General features: G+C 36.9%; 2 protein-coding genes and 1 long non-coding RNA gene across 4 annotated transcripts; 2 read left to right on the top strand and 1 right to left on the bottom strand.

Moving 5' to 3' along the window:
* The first annotated feature begins 563 nt into the window (after positions 1-563).
* On the top strand, positions 564-2,774 carry rpa3 (replication protein A3). The gene is made up of 4 exons (XM_041246247.1): positions 564-781; positions 1,222-1,296; positions 1,659-1,767; positions 2,369-2,774. The coding sequence occupies exons 1-4, from the start codon at positions 683-685 to the stop codon at positions 2,449-2,451; spliced, it is 366 nt and encodes a 121-aa protein (XP_041102181.1). The 5' UTR covers positions 564-682; the 3' UTR covers positions 2,452-2,774.
* Positions 2,775-3,571: 797 nt separating this feature from the next.
* On the bottom strand, positions 3,572-15,453 carry mios (missing oocyte, meiosis regulator, homolog (Drosophila)). Its single transcript, XM_041246246.1, has 11 exons — positions 15,374-15,453; positions 12,301-13,662; positions 11,916-12,014; positions 11,267-11,521; positions 10,707-10,876; positions 10,543-10,608; positions 10,223-10,381; positions 9,892-10,044; positions 8,761-8,965; positions 5,675-5,804; positions 3,572-4,737 (listed from the first exon to the last, which is right to left on the bottom strand). The coding sequence occupies exons 2-11, from the start codon at positions 13,595-13,597 to the stop codon at positions 4,647-4,649; spliced, it is 2,625 nt and encodes an 874-aa protein (XP_041102180.1). The 5' UTR covers positions 13,598-13,662; positions 15,374-15,453; the 3' UTR covers positions 3,572-4,646.
* A 28-nt stretch (positions 15,454-15,481) lies between these two features.
* LOC121313570 lies at positions 15,482-19,874 on the top strand. Of its 2 annotated transcripts, none has more exons than XR_005950014.1 (3): positions 15,482-15,717; positions 16,884-16,951; positions 19,834-19,874. It is a non-coding gene; the product is annotated as an uncharacterized LOC121313570 (long non-coding RNA). The 2 variants fall into 2 exon arrangements; XR_005950013.1 differs by lacking the exon at positions 15,482-15,717 and adding an exon at positions 15,846-16,787.
* Positions 19,875-20,352: the final 478 nt, after the last annotated feature.

The following is a 20,352-nucleotide window of genomic DNA, read 5'->3' as shown; positions in this document are numbered from 1 at the left end:
TTTTGGAAAACAATAAGATCAAACACTTTCCCTTATACATTCACATCCCAGTGTAAGGTTGCTTCAGGGACATTATCAGCTGAATTAGATAGTTTTCTCAGAAATGTGGTTGAGGTAACTATTAACCGAGAATTAGGGGGAAATTGGGGTGGCGTTGCTCTTATAATGCGCTAAATGTGATACAAAAAAACATTATTTTCTATTCCTCCCATGTCTCTACGTTGCACTCCACCCCCTTTCATTGATGCACAATCTTTAGTTTTCAGAATTAATTGTTGCATGTGTCCTTATGGTGTAAAAATAGAACTATTAAAACAGTATAAAATGTGTAAAATCTTTTCAAGTAACGTGTAGTTTATACAATAACATAAATGTAAAATTGGTAAAGCGAGTTAAAATGCAAAATTGTACAACATATATGGATAAAGTATGACAATACTTTTGAAATAACCTATTGTTTTGTGTGTAGCTCGTGGGACTCTTTATTTTGATACATTGCCTGTGACGTTATAAACACCGGAAGTAGTAGGGCTTATTGTTGTTGCTAGCTTCACGTAACTACAAGCAAGGCGGAAGTGACAGGATTCCCGCGCTCTGTGTGAGAAACCAAAGATTGCATATTGCTTAGTGTCTGTAGCTTCAGCGTGTCTTCCAGTTGGATCTACGCTTTGAAAACGTAGCAATGGGAGATATCATGGAATCGCCCAGAGTCCGTATCAACAGCAGCATGCTCTCTCAGTATATCAACAAGCCTGTCTGTTTTGTGGGGCGAGTGGAGAAGGTAAGCAAACATGTTTAATAATCGCGCTTAGCCTTGCTTTCTTTTGAAACGAAACACCAGTTTTGTTTTTGTTTTTATTTAAAGTCATTTTCAGGGTACACCCAGTTTTATTATTTATAAATATGGCAGGGGTTACATTGTGAACTTAACTTTTGATGTGTATGCATTGCATTAAGACGATTAACTTGTACAGCAGTACATAACCGATTACGAGCTGACGAGCTGCTGTATATAGGCCTCCCCAAGAATGAGCACACGTCTTTTTTTTTTGTTTCTTTTTTAAAAAGGTGATCAAAATTAATGTAGTTTCTGTTTTATACATTAGGATCGTTGGTCTGTGTTATTGCTCAAACAATGTGAAAGTTGTAAAACTGGAACAATACAACTTTATTGGGACTAATACTGTTTTTTTTTTTTTTTTTAAATAAACATATATTTAGGTTCACCAAACAGGCACCTCTTTCCTTCTTTCAGACGGAGATGGTAAGAATGCATCAGTCGAGCTCAGTGAACCCGTAAGTTTAAAAATTTCTACTGATTTGCCAGCAAGCTAATTCATTTCATAAACCATAATGTAAAGCAGAGGTAACGCTTTTTTTGGTTTAAAACTGGGACATATATTTAAAGCCTAATACTAAACATGTGGCAGTAATCCAGAACAACAACTGTATATTTACTGTGAAGTAATGTTAGCTAATTTGCGAACAGTATCGTTTACATATTGGGCCCAAAGATGTCAGATGACGTAGTACACACATTCTGGCCCGTAGTTGGGCTCACCGGTTGCCTGTCTAGTAAACGAGGCAGCTTTACTTTGACACACGAGGAATATTGTTTCTATTCTTAATTTGAATAATTGTTTTTCTCTCACCTCTAGCTAATGGAAGAGTTAAGTGGCATTGTAGAGGTTTTAGGACGAGTTACAACAAAAGCAACCATCATGGCGAGCACATATATGCCATTCCGGGAAGACCAGAACAGTTTTGGTAGGTACTACAAGACTTTTATTATTTAACCTCATGTCTTACCCCACTAGTATCATGGTGTGCCTGAACAGGTAGCATTCAGCTGGTTACATATGTTGGCAGTCACCATATCTGAATGCCACCTTTTGGGATAAATGCATGGATAGCATTCAGGGTGCTGCTTATAGGAGGTTTTGCTTTTTAATACAGTATGCTATTTTATGAAGAGGGAGCACTGATCTTTACCAGCTTAATGTTAAGGTTTTTATTGGTGAATGTTGGTATTCGATTTCAGTTTTTTGTATTTCTTTTTCTGTTCCAATACCAGTCTGGCATTTAGTCATTCCTAGAAAATAGATACATTTTCAGGTACCAGTGGTATTGTGAGATTCATTCATGAATATTTTCATGTATTTGAAGGGGGGTGATTTTATCTATTCAGATAGCAAGACCTGTGGTAAGGAGGTAGCAGCAGTGAGATAAAACAGGCTACAACGGTCCAACCCCCACGTTTGTATGGAAAGGTGTTTATAGGGAAGCTGCACTAAATCTGCAATATTCACTGTTGCCAACAGTAACGGCCAGATTTAATGATTCTACATTTCTGTTTCTCATTTTGCAGACTTGGGTCTTTACAATGAAGCACTGAAAGTTATTCATGATTTCCCCCAGTACTATCCTTTTGAAGTAAGGGCAAGTGAATAGTGGACTCCCCCCCTTCCCCTAGTATCGCCTGAAAAAGACCTAAACCAATATTGATCGAGATGACTGACCTCTTTTAGTGAATGGCCTTGGTTTTTATTTTTAGATGACCTAATGGATTTAATATCTTGCAGTTCAATTGACCTCTGTAAACATGCATGGAAAGTTAACTTGAAAGAGTTTGGATAATACAAACTTGATGACGCTACATATATTTGTATTTGTTACATATTTGTCTATGTTTCTTACATTTTTCTCCCCATTAGTAAACATGCGTCACACTTTGGGAACTGAAGGTTGGAATAAATAAAATTTCTGTGATAGTACTGTAACTATTCTTGTGTCTTCACTGTCACTTAACTTATATTGTACTGCATTATTTTATTGATTACTAGGCTCCTTGCATTTAAGATGGTTTTTATATAGAAATAATATAATGGTTATTAGAAAGTAAGTTTACCACAGTGATACCAGGAGGTCCCTGGTTCAAATACCAGCTCAGCCACTGACTCACTGTGTGACCTTGAGCAAGGCACTTAACTTCCTTGTTCTCCATCTTTCAGGTGAGACAGTGTTGTGAGTGACTTGCAGTTGATGCCTTGGATATAGGTGTCTGCTAAATAAACAAATAATGGTATTGGGGCTGTCAAGCGATTTAAAAACTAATCATGATTACAATTTTTTATCTTGTTTTAATTGCATATTTAATTGCTACAATTACTGCATCAATTTCATTCAAGTTTGTAGTATTAGTATTATTATTTGTATTATTTTAAAGTTCTTATAACCTATAAGGCCTTACATGGTCTTGGACCTTCTTGTCGTCAAGATGTGCTGATCCCATATGTCCCTGGTCGTTCCCTGAGATTAGTATTTTCCAATCTTCTGACAGTCCCTAAAATTAGTTTGAACTCTGGAGCCAGGGCATTTAGTTATAATGCCCCTCCCCTTTGGAACTTGCTCCTGATTCATATCAGGAATGCTAGCACAATTTAAGCAATTTTAATTAAGCAATATTAATTTAAGATTGATGATGAGTTATCAGGTTATAAAACAGTACTGTATCCATTGTGAACAAACCACCGTCGGTGCCAAGAAGGTGTTTTTATTAAGCAAAGTTCCTGTTCCTTTAGCCGGAGCATTTACAATGGGAAAAATCAGTTTCACCACAAGGGTGTTTCCTTGCCCTTGAAAATACAGTACCTTTTATTGTTATATACAGTTCAAATTGCAAAGTGAAGCATTTCCTGCAACATGCATTTTCACTCTTTTAAAGGTTACATGTATCTTCTGTAACACACCAATTTTATGTAAATATATGTTCTAGCTGATCCTATATGAACGTCCGTGCCAAATCTGTACATTACCTGGACACAACCTTAGAATTAAAATGTAGTTTAGTGCAAAAGCTTGAATACCGTAAAGTTCCTAAATACTTTAACATTGAAAAAAAAAAGTAACAATATTGTGTTTGCTTGGTTATGTTTTATATACCTAAAATTTGAATTTTAAAACATCACAGAAACAAAAATAGATTAAATTGGCCCATTTTAGTATTTGATAAATAACACAAAACAAAAAACTCTGCAAAATCAGAATTTTATTACTATAGTTGTAACCTGCCCCACCACAGAAATACCATCAAGGGGGAATAGAAATCAAGCTTTGTATCACACATTTGCCACATAAAACATTTCTTTTCACATCTCTGAAACTGTTACTGTATTTTATTTAACTTAAAAAGCAGATTCTTGGCAATTTCTTCTTATCATAGCCTGTCAAATGGTGGATCCAGCATCTTGTATAACAAAGCTGTTCACTGCTGTTCAAAGACACATCATTGCTTCAACCCCAATCTTCAGATAAAGGCAGTATATATTACTGATTCGTCTCTGATGACAGGTTCAAGGACTGTTCAGTGTCAGCTTTGTAAATTTTCCTTGAGGGTGCTCAGAATTTTAATGAATGGCTCCGATCTGCTGAACAAGTAACAGATGACACACTTGCAGGCTCATTTCAGCAGCCCCTGCCAATGTCAAGCCCATCAAAACCTTTCACACATCAAAATTGCTGAACTGCTGCAACAATTTATTTTCTCAGATTACTCCTAAGTCCTGAGTGCTTTTTGTCAAACAGATATGTTAGAGCATTTGAAAGACACCATTAGGAAGCCGTTGGTATCCCTCACATCCTCTATTCTAGACACTATCTGAGGGGACCAAGTTGCCTGTAGTATCCAGCTGCATGCACTTACAGGTACAGGCAGAGACAGGGCACTCTGTATGATCTCTGAAGGAAGAACAGAAAATCAAGAAAATGTAATGTTCCAGAGTAAATTACTATTTGAAAACATCACAATGCATAAACAAGACAAATACATTTCTTTACAACAGGAAAGTATTGGTCAACTCTAAGTATTAAACGGAATTTAGTGATCTCCAAATGGTAGATAATGTGTACATGGTCATGTGAATTATTTTGGAGCAGAAATGCAGTTTTACAAAAACCTGTATTATATTTAGTGTCTTTGTTTAAAATGTCAGACAACATAATGAACACAATCTTCTCAATACTTCTCACAGAGTCCACTTGCTGACCTTTCAGATTGCACTTGGGTATAATCTAATCAATTATTGATCTTCTACAAATATGTTCAATTATGATGACAGTTTCTGCTGTCTCAACCTCTTGGTATTGACCTCTAGTTTTTTTACACTCACTTTTCCTCAAACTCCCAATTTCATATTTAAATAGAGCAAATTAAATCTTCAATATAGTATTTTTTTTTTCCTCAGTCACCTCAAGGATAACTTATGTAAATTATAAAAACATTCTTTCAGACAAAAATCTAATAAATTATTATCTAGAACTATTCATGTGATTATATCATTTCTAAGCCTTAATAACAGTAACTTATTAAATCAGTTCTTCATTCCTATTATGAGGTTCAGAAGGCTTTATTCCAGGGATATTAATATTACTGTAAAATATTCTGGAGTAAAATACAATTAACTGAATTACAAACTAATTCAAGCTATCACAACTTGACAATCAATCACTCAAATGTATATGAATTTCCTCAAAGATTTCTGAAAAAGATCATTTTTATGAAACATAACGCTGCAGCAGTCAGGAAGTATACTCTATGCTGTTCTGCTAACAAAGTGCTAGAACTGTACTCCATCACAACGTTGCAAAGCCTGTACGGTGAAGAGTCCTGTCCTACCTGAACCAGCTCAGCATGTGCCCAGTGTGGCCTCCGTGTCGACAGTTGTGGCACCAGGTGAACCAGTTATTGAACTGGGCGAGTTTCTTATCTTTACTCAGATCTACCTTTTCATCAGACTTCCCTGTTCCTATAAAGAAAAGAATAACCAATATATTCAAATCTTACCAAACATGTAGTTAATTCCCTGCTTGTGACCACTTCTCCATATTAGTCCTTTCAATTTGGGACTACAGTATGTATATTGAATATCTATCTACCTCCCCTTTCTTAGGACAGGCTTCATTTGATGGAATAGAGGGATTTCACTGCAATAACAATAAAATAGTGATTTAACAAAAAAACAGCTGGTCAAGAGATGACAGCTACGCCTATTGCATTAAATCAATAAATGCCAAGATTTCGTTAAGATGTAAATCTGTAAACGGTTATTGATTGGGGATTCCTGTATACATGGTTGCTATGTCTTATCCATTTTACCTGACCTATTCATACACTCTTTTCCAAAAACCCGGGTACCTGTCCTGACCCGGATCTTTTTTTTCACTACCCAGGTATCGATTATTAATTTGATAATTTAAAGAAAATGTATAAAATATGACAATGCAGCTGTAAGTGTGTGTCTTTGGCCGGTGTAATAAAGACAACATTAAAACAAGCTTTGATTTATGCCTTTTCTTAACTGACAGGATATACATGTTTTACAGAAACACATAGCGGCAAGTACACCTCAATAATAACAACTGCGGCAACTATTCCTCTCAGGAACCAAATCGGAAACAAAACAACATAACATCCTGTTGGGTTTATGTCAGTGATAATTCTGTGGTGCATTAATAATAATAACCGTGTTGCTTCCAATACGGAATGCTTTATCTACAGTTAATGCGCAGATATGGTTTCCTACCAAAAATATCAAATAAGTAGCCTTTATTTAAATATAAATAAACAAACAAACAAACAAAAGTATTGTGAGCTGTACCCCAGAAAACAGACTGAAAACAGTAAACATTAATTTTAATGAAGTAGATTAACAAAGAAAAAGCATACACACTCCCAAATGTGTAAGGTGCAAATTACAAAATGGAATCGGTATGAGAAACATTATTCACACACTTACTTAACATTGACCTATTTTGACTTGGGTAACATAAATTACTTGTGGAGCACATTAAGTTAGTGTGCTAGTAATGTCTTTCTAATAATAATAATAATAATAATAATAATAATAATAATAAAAGCACCTTTCTAATCCCAAAGTGCTTAACATAGTCGATGAAAGACAAGATAACATACATTAATAATAAGAAAAAAAAAAACACATTCAACAAAGTAAGAGACAGCATTAACACAGATCCTTAAAAGCTAGTTTAAAAAGATGCGTTTTGAGGCAGGTTTTAAAAATCTCAACAGTCTCCGAGTCTCTCATGGAGCTGGGTAGTGCATTCCAGAGGTAAGGAGCTGCTTTACAGAAGGCTCCATCTCCCATGGACACTAGCTTGGTAATAGGTAGTCGAAGATTTGAGTTGAAAGACCGGAGAGTGTGAACAGGAGAGTAGCTTATACACTATAGTACAAGCAAAACTGAAAATATCGAAAGAACATTCAAGGAGGAAGTATAATGACAACATCACAGAAGAGAAAAAAAATAGCAAATATATTAATTAATTAAATGATTACTTTTCACAAGTTTTTACAAAGGAGGATACTGCGGATCACATGTCAACCAGTTCTTATCCTATTTTAAATAACTTTAGCATAACAGAGGCAGAAGTGTTAAACGGACTATTAGCTTATCAATAAACAAATCTCCTGGGCAGGTGACACCCTCACAACAGTACTTAAAGGAATTAAAGTTATTTACAAACCGCTAACTAAAATCATGCAACAATCTGTTGAGACAGGGGTTGTACCAACAGACTGGAGAACTGCAACCGTAATACCAATCCACAAAAAGGCAGACAAAACAAACCAGGTAACTTCAGACCAATAAGCCTGACTTATATGTAAAATTATGGAAACTATAATAAGATCCAAAATGGAAAATGATCCATATGGTAACAGTATCTTGGGAGACAGTCAGCATGGTTTTAGGAAAGGGAGATTGTGTCTAACTAACCTGCTTGATTTTTTTGAGGATGCAACATCGACAATGGATAATTGCAAAGCAAATAACATGGTTTATTTAGATTTCCAGAAAGCTTTTGACAAAGTCAGATAAAAGATTAATTGTCACACTGACTGCAGTAGGGATTCAAGGGAATCCATGCACATGGATTAGGGAGTGGTTAACATGCAGAAAACAGAAAGTACTGATTAGAGGAGAAACCTCAAGCGAGGTAACCAGTGGAGTGCCACAGGGATCAGTATTAGGTCCTCTGCTCTTTCTAATCTACATTAATGACTTAGACTCTGGAATATTAAGCAAACTTGTTAAATTTGCAGACGACACAAAAACAGGAGAAGTGGCAAACACCGTTGCAGCAGCAAAGATCATTCAAAATCTTCAGAACTGGGCAAACAAACTGAGCAATAAAAATGTCCATTATAAATACCACATGGGAGAGATTGAAATTGAAGAAGAAATCTGTGAAAAAGATCTAGAAGTTTATGTTTTGAAATAAACTTATAAATAAATTAAACAAACATACTTACTTTAACGCAACCTAAGTAAGCTCCTTTGCTTGGATGCATGTTTTCAAGCAACAAAAGCAGCAGCAGCAGAACATGGCCACTAGATGTCGCAAAGAATCCCGCAGCATAAAGCACAATTAACATTAATAACTCTATTCAAACCAAGTTTTTTACTATTATTATTATTATTTTGATGTTTCCCACAATTAAAAAGGCTACACAAGTCTACAGATCTGAAGGGACTAAATATATGTGTAATATATAGTATTTAAATATGGATCATGCATTTTTTTTTTTTATAACCCAAAAAAGACCCAGGTATCATGGATTTTTTTCATGGCAGGATAGCAGGTATCTGTTACCAACGTCTATATATATATATATATATATATATATATATATATATATATATATATATATATATATATATATATATTATAAAATACAATTACCTGGACAACTTGATACAGGTGTTCCCATATTCATCAGACAGAGAGCACAGCGTGGAAGTGGTTTACGACAGCCCGGGCAGCTAGTGACCTTAGACTTGGTAGGAGAGCCACTAACTCCATATTGGCTAAAGCCTCTGCCTTGATGGGGCATGGCAGAGCAGCTATAGGAGATGGATTTTCCACAGAAATTACAGCTCACAAATACCTAAAAAAATTAGAATGTTCATAAAATAAAAATTCAAACATCATAAACTTATGAGACAGTGTGATTCCCCCCACCCACTACAATATTCTTCCAAAAAAGCTTTATTATTATTGGTTAGTAACCTGGGTCCGTTTTTTTAATCTGGACAAAAGTGATCCATATAAATGTAATCTCAATTACAAAATCCAGATCGGTCTGATCAGTTTTTTTTTTTCCATTTATCCAGATTACATATAAGTATGATTACCAAATCTGTTTTATTTTTTATTTTTTTTAAGTAATCTCAATCACAAAATCCAGATCATTTTTATCCAGATTATAAATTTTGCAAAACCGGCTACTAGACATCTGTTTTCCTATGCTAGCAGCACCACCATGTGGTACAGATTTCCCAAAAGTAAAACTTACAATTACAAATTCTAGCTATAACTGATCTTTGTTTAATTGTAAGATTACATTTCTCATCCTGTTAACTTTTAATTAACTGGAAAGCCGGATTCCAGAACAAGGACTAGAATTAGAAATTAACATGTTGGAACCTGGTGAAGTAAACACTGAGGAAGTTCCATGAACTACTGTATATAAAACATTGCACGATAGAAAATGAATAAAGTTCAATAATTCAGGCTTTTATGTGACATGACCCATGTACAACTCTCAGCTTGCAAATATCTTAGTGCTAAAGCATGAACACAGTAAAATAGTGCACCCAAACAGATTACATTACTGGATATTTCTCTGTTGGGATTAAAACAAATCTGGAAAAAAAACTAAAAGTAGACTTTCACATGCAATGGCTATGAGTGAATTTACTGCTCACCTTGACCCCATAATAACAAATATAAAAAGAATCAAGATTTTCTTTACAACTGGGCCATTATTTTGCATTGCTCACTGCATTTCTTCCATTCAGTATAATCTCTTACTTGTGCTAAGGGCTTTGAACTCGGGTCCAGTTTACTCCTGTGTATATCAAACTCTGCTCTTTTGTGCCAGAATCTCCAGGCATCTAACAAGTTGCGATAGTTCTCAATCCAGCACTGGACCCTGGAGTCCTTCACCACCTCCCCTGGAGAACCCTTCAAGGGAACAAAACAAGAATCACTTTAGATAAGCAGAAATGTACATGCATGGAACATTGAGAAAGCACGAAACAGAATGGTGCTCTTTAATACTTTTGGGCTGCTAAGTATTTATAGTGAGGCAGACATATCTAATTGTAATCATAAGCCAGTAAGCTTAATGTTTTATAATTACTTTTAGCATACAGAAACTAGCTGTCTGAACATCACCAGTTCTGTCAACATAACTCTCCATCAGATCCACTCCATCCTTTGTCAGACCAGTCAAAAGGATTCCTTCAAGGTTTCCAGCTTCTTTCATCTCACTGGCAAGCTTCTCAATGTAGCGAGGCAGCTAAAATATGGGGTTAGTAAAGCAAATTAAAAACGTTGTTTAAAATACTGACCTATGTAACAATTTGCAGATGAATTACATCTTTAATAGGTCAGACAACCTGATCAATTCTTCTCTGCAATACATTATTGAGATTTCTACTGTTTATTTTAGAATCTCACCTGGGAGTCACTGAGGAACATACAGGCAAAGGCCACACGGTCCCGGACAGCCAATCTGCTCTCATACTGGGAGGAAATAAAAGGGATTATTAAAAGTACGACTACTGATATGATTCAACAGTGAATTTGATTTAAAGGATTTTGTTGTCCAAAAGAGAACATACCAGCACGCCATCATATGATCCTGGTTCACTCGTTAGAAAAGCAAACATGACACAGAGATGAGGGTTACTTAATTGCAGCCTTAGGGAACTGCACATTTCTCTCCAGAGTGAATTCTTCTCATCTGTGTACCCAGACAAGGCCATGGCTACAGCGTTGAGATTCAGATCTCCTGCAGTAACAATGGAACACCCTTCAACAAACTACCCAATAGTTCATCACTAACCTTATGTCACATTGTGCAAGGGAAGTCTTCCTATGTTAAAAACATTGCCACTGGTTGCTTACAATGAAATGCTCACCATACTGTTCCCCAATGTTCAAAATAACACTGTAGCTTCAGTGTGACATCACCATCGTGTCTTATTTAGTGTACTCTTTCATAAGTGCTGCCGGTTTAGGAAAAAACAACGAGCACGTGGGAGTTATATGAAGGTTACCCAAACAAATGTGAGTCCCTCACTGATTTAACTTGCAACTTAAGGAAGAAAATAAAAAGTGCTAACAGAGAGAGACACAGTTTAAAGCATTTATCCACCAAAGATAAAAAGAGAAATCCAACCTTTCTCTGCTGAAGCCCCCTTGTTCAGAATCTGGATTGCCCTTCGGATGTCCAAGTTGAAAAGGGCTACAGCAGCTGCACGCTCCCACTCCATTTCCACTTCAAGGGACTGCAGGAAGGGTTCAACATCTATCTCTGGCCCCCTTTTAATCCAGCCACACAGCTGCAGGGCCAGGCACCTCTCATCACTGTGATAGCGAATCACATCCGCCTGCCTGTCCGACCCATTCCAGCAGCACCGTCGCTCAAATGTCCCTATACAGCAAAACATAATGAAGTTCATAAACATTAATCGCTTTTCAATAACGTTTAATACAAGCCATATGTGTGTGTGTGTGTGTGTGTGTGTAAGTGTGTGTAAAAAGAAAATAATTAACATGCCTTTAATAGGGCTAAGGCAGATATAACCAGGGTACAAAAGAAAAGAAATACATAAAATCAGCAGCAATAGGCTCTCTCTTACCAGTAACCCTGCTCAAGAAACTGTTGATATAACAGCAGGACTAAAAATAAACTTAAATTTAGGAAGATTACACATAAGACATTTGTTTGACTAAATGTATTTATTTTAATACTGCCATTTCTCAATACAACATGGAAATATCCTATTAAATTATTAAGTCTACCAAATGGTAGCAGTATAACTTACCTGAACTTGATTTTACAATGTTTTTAATGCCAGAATAAACAAGTGGCAGTTTGTTTACCAGAGGTTTCTGTTCCAAATCTTCAGTGTATTGTTTCATAAGTGATGCTGATATAGGAAAAAACAACAACTTGGACACATGGGAGTTAAGCTATGGTAACCCCCCAAAAATGTTAGTTAGCATGGCATTGTGCCCCAGAAATTATTTGATCCTAATATTTAAACTTTAGAAAGCAGAAAAAAGGCCCCAACTCATATAGAGAAGATGGAAAAACTACTTAAAACATCTATAAATCTTCTGTTGCATACTTTACTTTGACATATTTCACTTCACATATGGTGCATTGCATACCCCATTCCCCATGTTTTCATTTTCAGTAAAGGATATAATACAGAGTGTACCACAGAGACTTGAGCTGAGGATCATCAGCCCCAGCTAAAAGGTAGTTTCTCCAGACCTGCTCAGTATCATGCCCATATCTGGACTGGGCCCGCTGTCTCATTTTGGTGGCAATGTCCCTTTCCACAGAACTTGCATCCCCCTCCTCAGTGCATTCATACAGATGTCTGCCACAAGCCCACATTAGGGAACCGGTGGAGCTCCAAGCCAGAGAAATGCGCTCAAAGACAGTAAAGTCTGTCATGGAGCGGTTGGGCGTCACCACTACCATTCGATTTTGGCTTGACGGATGCCACGCAAATGAAGCAATGTGGTTTTCACAGGGTTGCACACTCCGTTCTATGATGGTGGGTTCTGTTTCGTCCCCTATGGGAGTGGGAGTGTGTTGCATATCATACAGGCGGATTATGTTGTTGTCTCTTGTCAAAGTGGCTAGCAAGCCTGTCCGGGTAGGACACCATGCAACTTTAGTTAAAGGTTTTGGTTGCTCAGTTAAAGTCAGAACTGGCTTTTCGAATTTCCGAAGGTCCCAAATAGCCACCTGTCCTTCAAAAAAGGAAGCCACTCGATCATGGAAGTGAGGGTCAACTGTTACCCCCTGGATAGCTTTGGTGTTCACAAACATTTTCTGGCTTGTATTTCTCAGGTCAAAAATCGCTAGGTTGCGATGCATGCCTGCCAGTAGCAGCTTCTGGTCCCTGGGGAGCCAGCAAAGGGACAAGCAAGCATCATTTTGGCCTAGCTCATAAAGTGGCTTTGTCACCACCAGACCAGCATCAGTGTCTACAGCTGAAAGTCGTATTTTTTCTGTTGTAACAGAGGCTTCTGGAGTAAACCTACTACTGATATCCCAGATTAGGACAGAGAAATCAGCCCGGTGTTTATCAAGTCCAGCAGCCAACCAGTTACTGTCCACTGGGTTCCAAGCCAAAGTGTTGCACTGGCGGGCATGTTTTGGAACAAACTCTTTCCCCATCAAATCCTTACATTTTGAATTGTGGTTTTGCCCGAGGCTTGTTAGCACAACGCGTCCATTGGCTTGCCCGACGGCAAGAAGGCATTCAGGTTCATGCTTTGGATACCACGCCACACATTTCATATAGGGAGTGTCTGAATTGATAGCTAATAAAGTTGCAGTTGTTTCTTCTGAAAGTCGGAGGGCCCCTGCCTTAGCTTCAGAATTCCCGACTGATTCGATGCGATAAAGGCTGAGCTCAGAGTCACAGATTACATAACGATCAAAGTGGTGTGGAGACCACAGGATATCAGGTTTGGAGCCACTCATTCTTTTTGGGAAAGTGAAACAACACTCATGCCAGATATGTCAGCATTAAGGTTTCCGTTGGGAGTCTGTAAAATTAAGGAAACAAGTATTTAAAAAAAACAGTTAACCCTGTAGTGTCGCAGCCAAAGTATCAATTAAAGGCTGCTACACACCAGATGCAATGCAATTTTTCAACAGGCGACAAGATACTTTCGCAGCAACATGACCATACACACATGAAGCAACAGACACAATGAGGCTGATTTAAAAATGGTCAGATCTATATAACTATTACAAATTGCTATGCTCAATACTGGTACATATTCGAGAACATGATGCAGAAATTATGAGGGTCTTCTCCGACGGAATTTTAACATATGTGTCAAAAAAAAAAATCACACACCAGGCTTATCTCCATCTTTATAAGTGCTATGATATTTGTCATAAAGCTCTGGGTACTTTTCAACGACAAGTATTTGTTCTTTCGTTATTGTGGATACTGCTTGACCCTGGTGAACAGCATGCATTGAAGCTGTTCTCTGATTGGTCAATTCCGTAGTTGTCTTGCGAAGAAATCACACGACACAGGATTTAAGCCTATTTATTTTGCGTAGCTCCAGTGCCGCCTGTGGTGTGAAAGATACTTAGAATGATATATTTAGCTCTGGTAATCATGCATAGTTCTATTCGGTTTTGTGCACGATCTGCTGTACGGACCATTATCTTGAGGGTCATCGCATTGCGTCTGGTGTAAAACAGAGGCACAGGATTTAAGCCTATTTATTTTGCGTAGCTCCAGTGCCGCCTGTGGTGTGAAAGATACTTAGAAAAAGTATAGGTTCTATTCATTTTGCACGTCTGCTGTGTAGCGGCCATTATCAAATCGCATTGCGTCTGGTGTGAAAAGGCCTTTACACTAACTCAGCATAATTATGTATGTCATTTAAAACGTTTACAACATCAAAAACATTAACCTCAAGACAAAACTATAATAACTAACAATGACACAATTTTTATTAACGCCACACTTTCGGTTGACTTTCTTTTGTGTTTTCTTTTGCAAGAAACGTATCCATTGGGAATGTAGTATACCAAACGACGAATACAGATTCAAGCAGCCGATATGTTGTTACTAAATGCTGCTGCGCCTAAAACAAAAACAGTGAAAGTATGAGTATTGTGACCATTATTTAGGGTTACCGGAGAATCTATACTGCTAAAGATTCTGCTAGGAGTTGAAAACTGTAAGTGCAAAGATCGAGAGCTGCACCGAGCACTCTGCAGAGCTGTCCACACTATAGTGGTTTCGAATCATGCATGTGCACAGGTGGATGATGCTGTCATTTTTAGCTGCTAAACAAAAATGAAATATATATGCACAGTGTCACCAAAATCGCGATTATACATAATATTGTTAAAAAAAAAAAAAAAAAAAAAAAAGATTATTATTTTCTTTTACTTTACTTTTTGCATTTCAGAGTCGACCTGTGTACCCCCTGTGGTGGTTCGAGGTTATATAATGTCGACGACAAATGCATATTTAAATAAAACAAGACTTTGAAGTGCGACATTAGAAGAAAATAAAACCTCAAGGCCCACCGCGTAAAGGGTTTAATGCTAGGCCTACAATTGATACAAGAACAATCATTTAGCATTTCTCTTTGTGGACAGAGTGATGTACATGCATGTATATATTATTTTTATATATATATATATATATATATATATATATATATATATATTATATATAATATATATAGATATAATCTTAAATATATAGTGCAAATAATAACTCACGATTTATTACTGCACAAACCAGAGAGAAAGCAGAATTCCTTAATGTGTTACATCAAAATACACCGCATAGAAACAAGCGCTTAATAATGGTTGTGTTCCCAACACAACAGTACTGCATTCTTTTTTTTTTTTTTTTATTGCTTCTGCCTACCGGGCATAACATAGAAATAGCTCATAAGGGCATCAAAAATAAATAGATAAATCCTAGTGCATTGTTAAACTAGCCTGCAATCACACAAATTAATGAACTCGTGCAGATTGTGGCCGAGGGGTAATAGAATAAATTAAAAAGTCCGTCCGCCACGGTATTTAAGCCCGCAGCTGTCCCTGCTCTGGGTGGGTGGGTAAGTGAGTGAGTTTAAACAGCAGATAAAGGATCCGTGAAGGTTACTGCCCAGCCGGACCTTAATTCATTATTGGTGTTCGTGATTATTTTTGTTTCTTTTCTGTGCTCTGTGAGCAAGAATTTATATTTTGTTTAAATATTTTGTTAATTTTTTCTTTAAAACGGCTACCTGACCTGTGTGTGTTTTTTCTGCTCTGAGTCACCGCAACTTCATTTCCTGCCACGTAGCACTAGTGCATGTGAGAAGAGAGTGCTAACCTTATTTTAATGCATAAACGATAAAAAAAAATCTATGTTTCCATTTTATCAAATGTATGCCCACTCACTTCCAGAAAGACATGCTTGCAAGCTGCAAGCGAGATGTGTGTTATGAGTGTGTCAAACAATCCAGACCAGAACTGTAAAGCAGAGTAGGTCCAGAACACTTGTTAGTAGTTGTTTTGTTGCTTTTTTAGAATGTGTCTATTGACTTCTAGTCCACACTAACAGCACAGACCCAGAATGTCAGTTTCAATCACGAATGTACTTAGATTGTTTGTACTTAGATATATATGTATCCTAACTGGATGTGTTGGTGTTTGTTATTATGTGTTTATTGCTAAAAACATTACCATAATACATCAGAAAAAACCAATGTAGAGCAGGAATTTCACCAGGGTCTGGACTAATTCAAAATCATGGATCCGCCATAACAATTAAAAAGTAAGAATATGGCAGATTTATACGTGCTGTATTTTAACTATTTAAATGCACACTAATAAACAATCAGTTGTAATGAACAGATAATTAACTGCTAACGTTTCAGTCAAAGCAGGGTACTGACTGTTATCAAAAGGTCAACCGAATAGATAACATGTCCGTTAAAAAAGTGACTGATATACATGAAAACTGCTGAAATTCTGACAAGCAACTCTTGAAATCTATCTATGGCATCCACTGCACTTCTCTAGGGAGGTAGAAAGCAAAGGCCCTCTTCACTGATAAGAGCATCTTGAAATGAATTAGTCACCCTTTGGCAAAGCACCTAGTGTGGATGCATTTTTAGGAAGAATTCGATCAAAAACCAAGGTCAGTAGGTGTAGTAGTCATTAATACTCTGGATATGATTAACAAAGCTGTTAATGGAGACAAGCTTTCTAACCAATCCCTTTTTTTTCTATTCAGTTACATATCGCATTGGATGTACGCACTGGACACAACATACAGTACATACTTTGAAACTCTTAAATAAGGTAACAATATTTTGCTTCAAGCAATACAGCTGCAATATTGTGACATGTTCAGAATTGTATAGAATACTATTAAGTAATGAAATGTTGAATGACATTTTCATGAGGAACTCCAGATAAATGCAAAATGGAATTGTTACATACAGATGGATGTACGGACGGACAGACACCCTTCAATATCCCCAGAATCTAATATTCTCAGTAGTTTCAACTAAATAATGTTAATACCAAGTTTTATGATATTGGATGAGCAGTTTTCCACAAATATGTATGAAGTGTGACATGTTTCTGAGTGGATCACCTAAATAGGAAGCCCTAAGAAACTATGATTTCTGTGACTGTTCTATTTTATACAATCCTTTATGATTGGGTATGTACAACCACCTCTACCATATCACCTTCACAGGGAATTTCATCTCCGGTGGATATAATAAGAGACGCCTTACACACAGTGTATTAACTTATATAACAGATATAAATCATCTTATGAATAAACTTATAATGTTCTTTGTATAAAAACACCCTCAGAAAATAGAGGAAACCAGAACTTTTTATGGAAACAAAGTGCCATGTTTATGGAAACAAAGTGCCATGTTTGACACACTGTAAAACTACAATAGCAAACCCATTGTTGACTTAAACATTTATGCCGGACCAAAAGTCAGATAGAATTTCTCATTGCATCAGCTTTTATTATGCTTTGTACATGAGCCAAAAACAGACTTTGCTTTTAGATCAAAATTAGGACAATCTGGCTTTTTTTGGTGTCTTTTGTGGCCCAATTTCTTATGGTTCATACAAAATACAAGTATGACTTTGGCTCATAGTAATATATATTTTGTTGCAGTGATGAGGACAATATATACATATGAGTCTATTTTATTGACAAAGATCCAGATATATTATAGATTATCTTTTATTGTATAACAATTGAATCACTAAAACATATTGTAAACTAATGCACATGTTCTTGCATTCTTGTATTTTAAATATCAAATTTAAATTTTCCACTACAGGTTTTTTAAAAGCTGTATTCAATAAAGGCTTCAGAATACTTCACTTCCAGTTAATGTCAAGGGATACAAATCAAGCAGTGTCATTCATAAATCCTTTCTGATAAGTGTGTCAAACAGGAGAATGTCTTGTTCACTGCTTTATAAATTCGGATTCTGGTTGGGTACTTTTTTCTCTGGTTAATTTGATTATGAATTCTGTATGAAATTTACACAGGCAAAATTATTACATTTTAAATTGTGGTAATTGTTCAAACATGTACCGTGAACCTAGAATTATACATTTGAGTCAGTTTAACGTCAAATTAATCAAATTACCTAATTATCCAAGTAATTTACCAGTTAATCAGATCATTAACTATCTGATCAAATAATCTATAAATATTTTCAATAAAGCCATATTTCCATACACATGAACAGAATGTCTGATTAATTACCTGTTATCTCTTATCCTGTTGCCTATTATCTGGCAACAAAACAAAATATCAATTTTCAATTTTTAGTTGTTTAACTTAGAGACAAAACTTTCACAAACAAGTTTGAGGAAACCACTTAAAGCTTGATGGCATACTAAAAACACATTTAGGTGTAACTTCAAAACACTCAGTTGTGCATATTCAGCAAGGTGCACTGATGAAGGCATAATGAGAATCATTTGGGTACGTCTTACCTTATATTTAGGAAGGCACTATAAGAATCCTGACAGTTTTATTTTCAAGTAATTTAAGAGACTTGCAACTTGTACCTCAAGCAATCTTCATCGTTGCATTAACTGTTAAAATATTCAAGCCATCAACTAGCTCCAAATGCCTTTATCGACTAATTCACCAACTCCATCTCAGACTGACATTACATTACAAAATGATTTCTCATACCTTAAAACTGATTCAGACCTGTATGAACGACAAACTGATTTTTCTTGTATGTGTTTTGTAGTGTTGCAACTGACAAAGTAATTTGTGTATATTTAATTTCAGCCCTACAGTATGTGCAAAATCAAAGTCAGGCTGCAGTACACAAAAGAACTCCCAATACAGTCATTGTCAGCCTACACTTCTGGCAGGAATACTGCTATTTCTGCATGTGATGCTCAGTGGCCCCATAATGTTTGTCCAGACCACATTCTGTAGACATTAAAAATAGTGAAAAAGCAAACACAACATCTGTATTTCAGTACAGTATACATACACGCCTTTTTATATATTTTAGCATTTCATTTTGATAGGTTTTATGTACATTATAAATTACATATCTTTTAGTATACTGTACTGAGAACAGACACCTTGGACAGAACTAAATATGTTAATTCTTGGGGTGTTCTTTGGGTTTGTTACAGAAGTATAATGGGCAATATGTATTATATTTAGAAGTAGAATGATGGAAATGCCAAACCAGTCAGTTTTAATTCAGGGAAAAAAAAGAAAGTCAGCCTCCATGGCAGCGGCACAGAACCACACAAAATGAAATTATTTGTATTTATTTTAACATTAATCTCATAGTCATAATACCAGCTCTGTAAGACATCCAATAAAATCTGGATTCATTGAACCTGATAAGCACAAATCTTTGACATTATGGTCACATTTCTTACAGCATATAAAACTATTGCGGGGGAGATATAAATTGTTCCCTATATAATTTTGGTAACAGGAAAAGCATGAGAAAAAAATGGCAGAAGGAAATATTACAAGGATTGTCTTGCTAAATATTTGTTCAGTTTAATTACTTTTACAAAGGCCTGTGTTGTTTATGTGCAGATATTACATGTAGGTTAAATACTATTGTGTTTTTTTTTTATCCTAAAAGACTTATTAATTAAGACATTCACCTTTTATTAAACACTAATACTTTTCAATAAACATACTACTTCAGCAGATGCCTCTCCCTGCACCAGAAGGACCAGGACTAGGTGCTGGCGGTCCTCAGCAGCCCTTGCATAGGCTGCTGAGGGAAGCACAGGGAAGAACCGCCCAGCCGCAGTGGCCGAGAAGAGGGCCAACGCCCGCACCCCAGCTTGTCCTGACTCCCTGCCTGGCATCGCCCGGGGTTGCCTGTTGCTCCGCATCGCCCGGGGTTGCCAGCCGCTCCGCTTCGCCAGGGGTCGCTGTCAGCTCTGCTTGGCCGCAGGGGTCAGTGTGGCCGGAGCCCCACCAGAGGCGGCTGCCGGCTATGAAAAAGGGGGGAGAGGTCAGGAGACTACCTTCCACGGCAGCAGTTTCGCTGCTGGAGATCTTGGGGGAGGTCTGGAGACCACCAACCCCAGAAGCTTTTCCGCTGCTGGACTTGCCAGTCAGTCTGGTAGCTGCCTGCACGCCTGGTGTCAGCCACACCATTGGCAGCATTTCCGCTGCCAGTGGTACAGCGGGAGGAGAGATTCACCCCACTGTCAGC

The sequence above is a fragment of the Polyodon spathula genome, chromosome 3, assembly GCF_017654505.1.
Source record: "Polyodon spathula isolate WHYD16114869_AA chromosome 3, ASM1765450v1, whole genome shotgun sequence".
Classification (NCBI taxonomy): domain Eukaryota; kingdom Metazoa; phylum Chordata; class Actinopteri; order Acipenseriformes; family Polyodontidae; genus Polyodon; species Polyodon spathula.
This window is presented reverse-complemented; position numbering and strand designations above follow the sequence as displayed.

What these genes read in the sequence shown, in the direction of transcription:
- mios (XM_041246246.1), bottom strand. Translation starts at nt 13,597, where the DNA reads ATGAGTGGCTCCAAACCTGATATCCTGTGGTCTCCACACCACTTTGAT. An exon ending in TCTGTGGTACACTCTGTATT is followed by an intron (nt 12,015 to 12,300) that starts ATATCCTTTACT and finishes TATCAGCATCAC; the next exon opens with TTATGAAACAATACACTGAA. An exon ending in GATCATATGATGGCGTGCTG is followed by an intron (nt 10,609 to 10,706) that starts GTATGTTCTCTT and finishes ATTTCCTCCCAG; the next exon opens with TATGAGAGCAGATTGGCTGT.
- rpa3 (XM_041246247.1), top strand. Translation starts at nt 683, where the DNA reads ATGGGAGATATCATGGAATCGCCCAGAGTCCGTATCAACAGCAGCATG. An exon ending in TTGTGGGGCGAGTGGAGAAG is followed by an intron (nt 782 to 1,221) that starts GTAAGCAAACAT and finishes ACATATATTTAG; the next exon opens with GTTCACCAAACAGGCACCTC. An exon ending in GGAAGACCAGAACAGTTTTG is followed by an intron (nt 1,768 to 2,368) that starts GTAGGTACTACA and finishes CTCATTTTGCAG; the next exon opens with ACTTGGGTCTTTACAATGAA.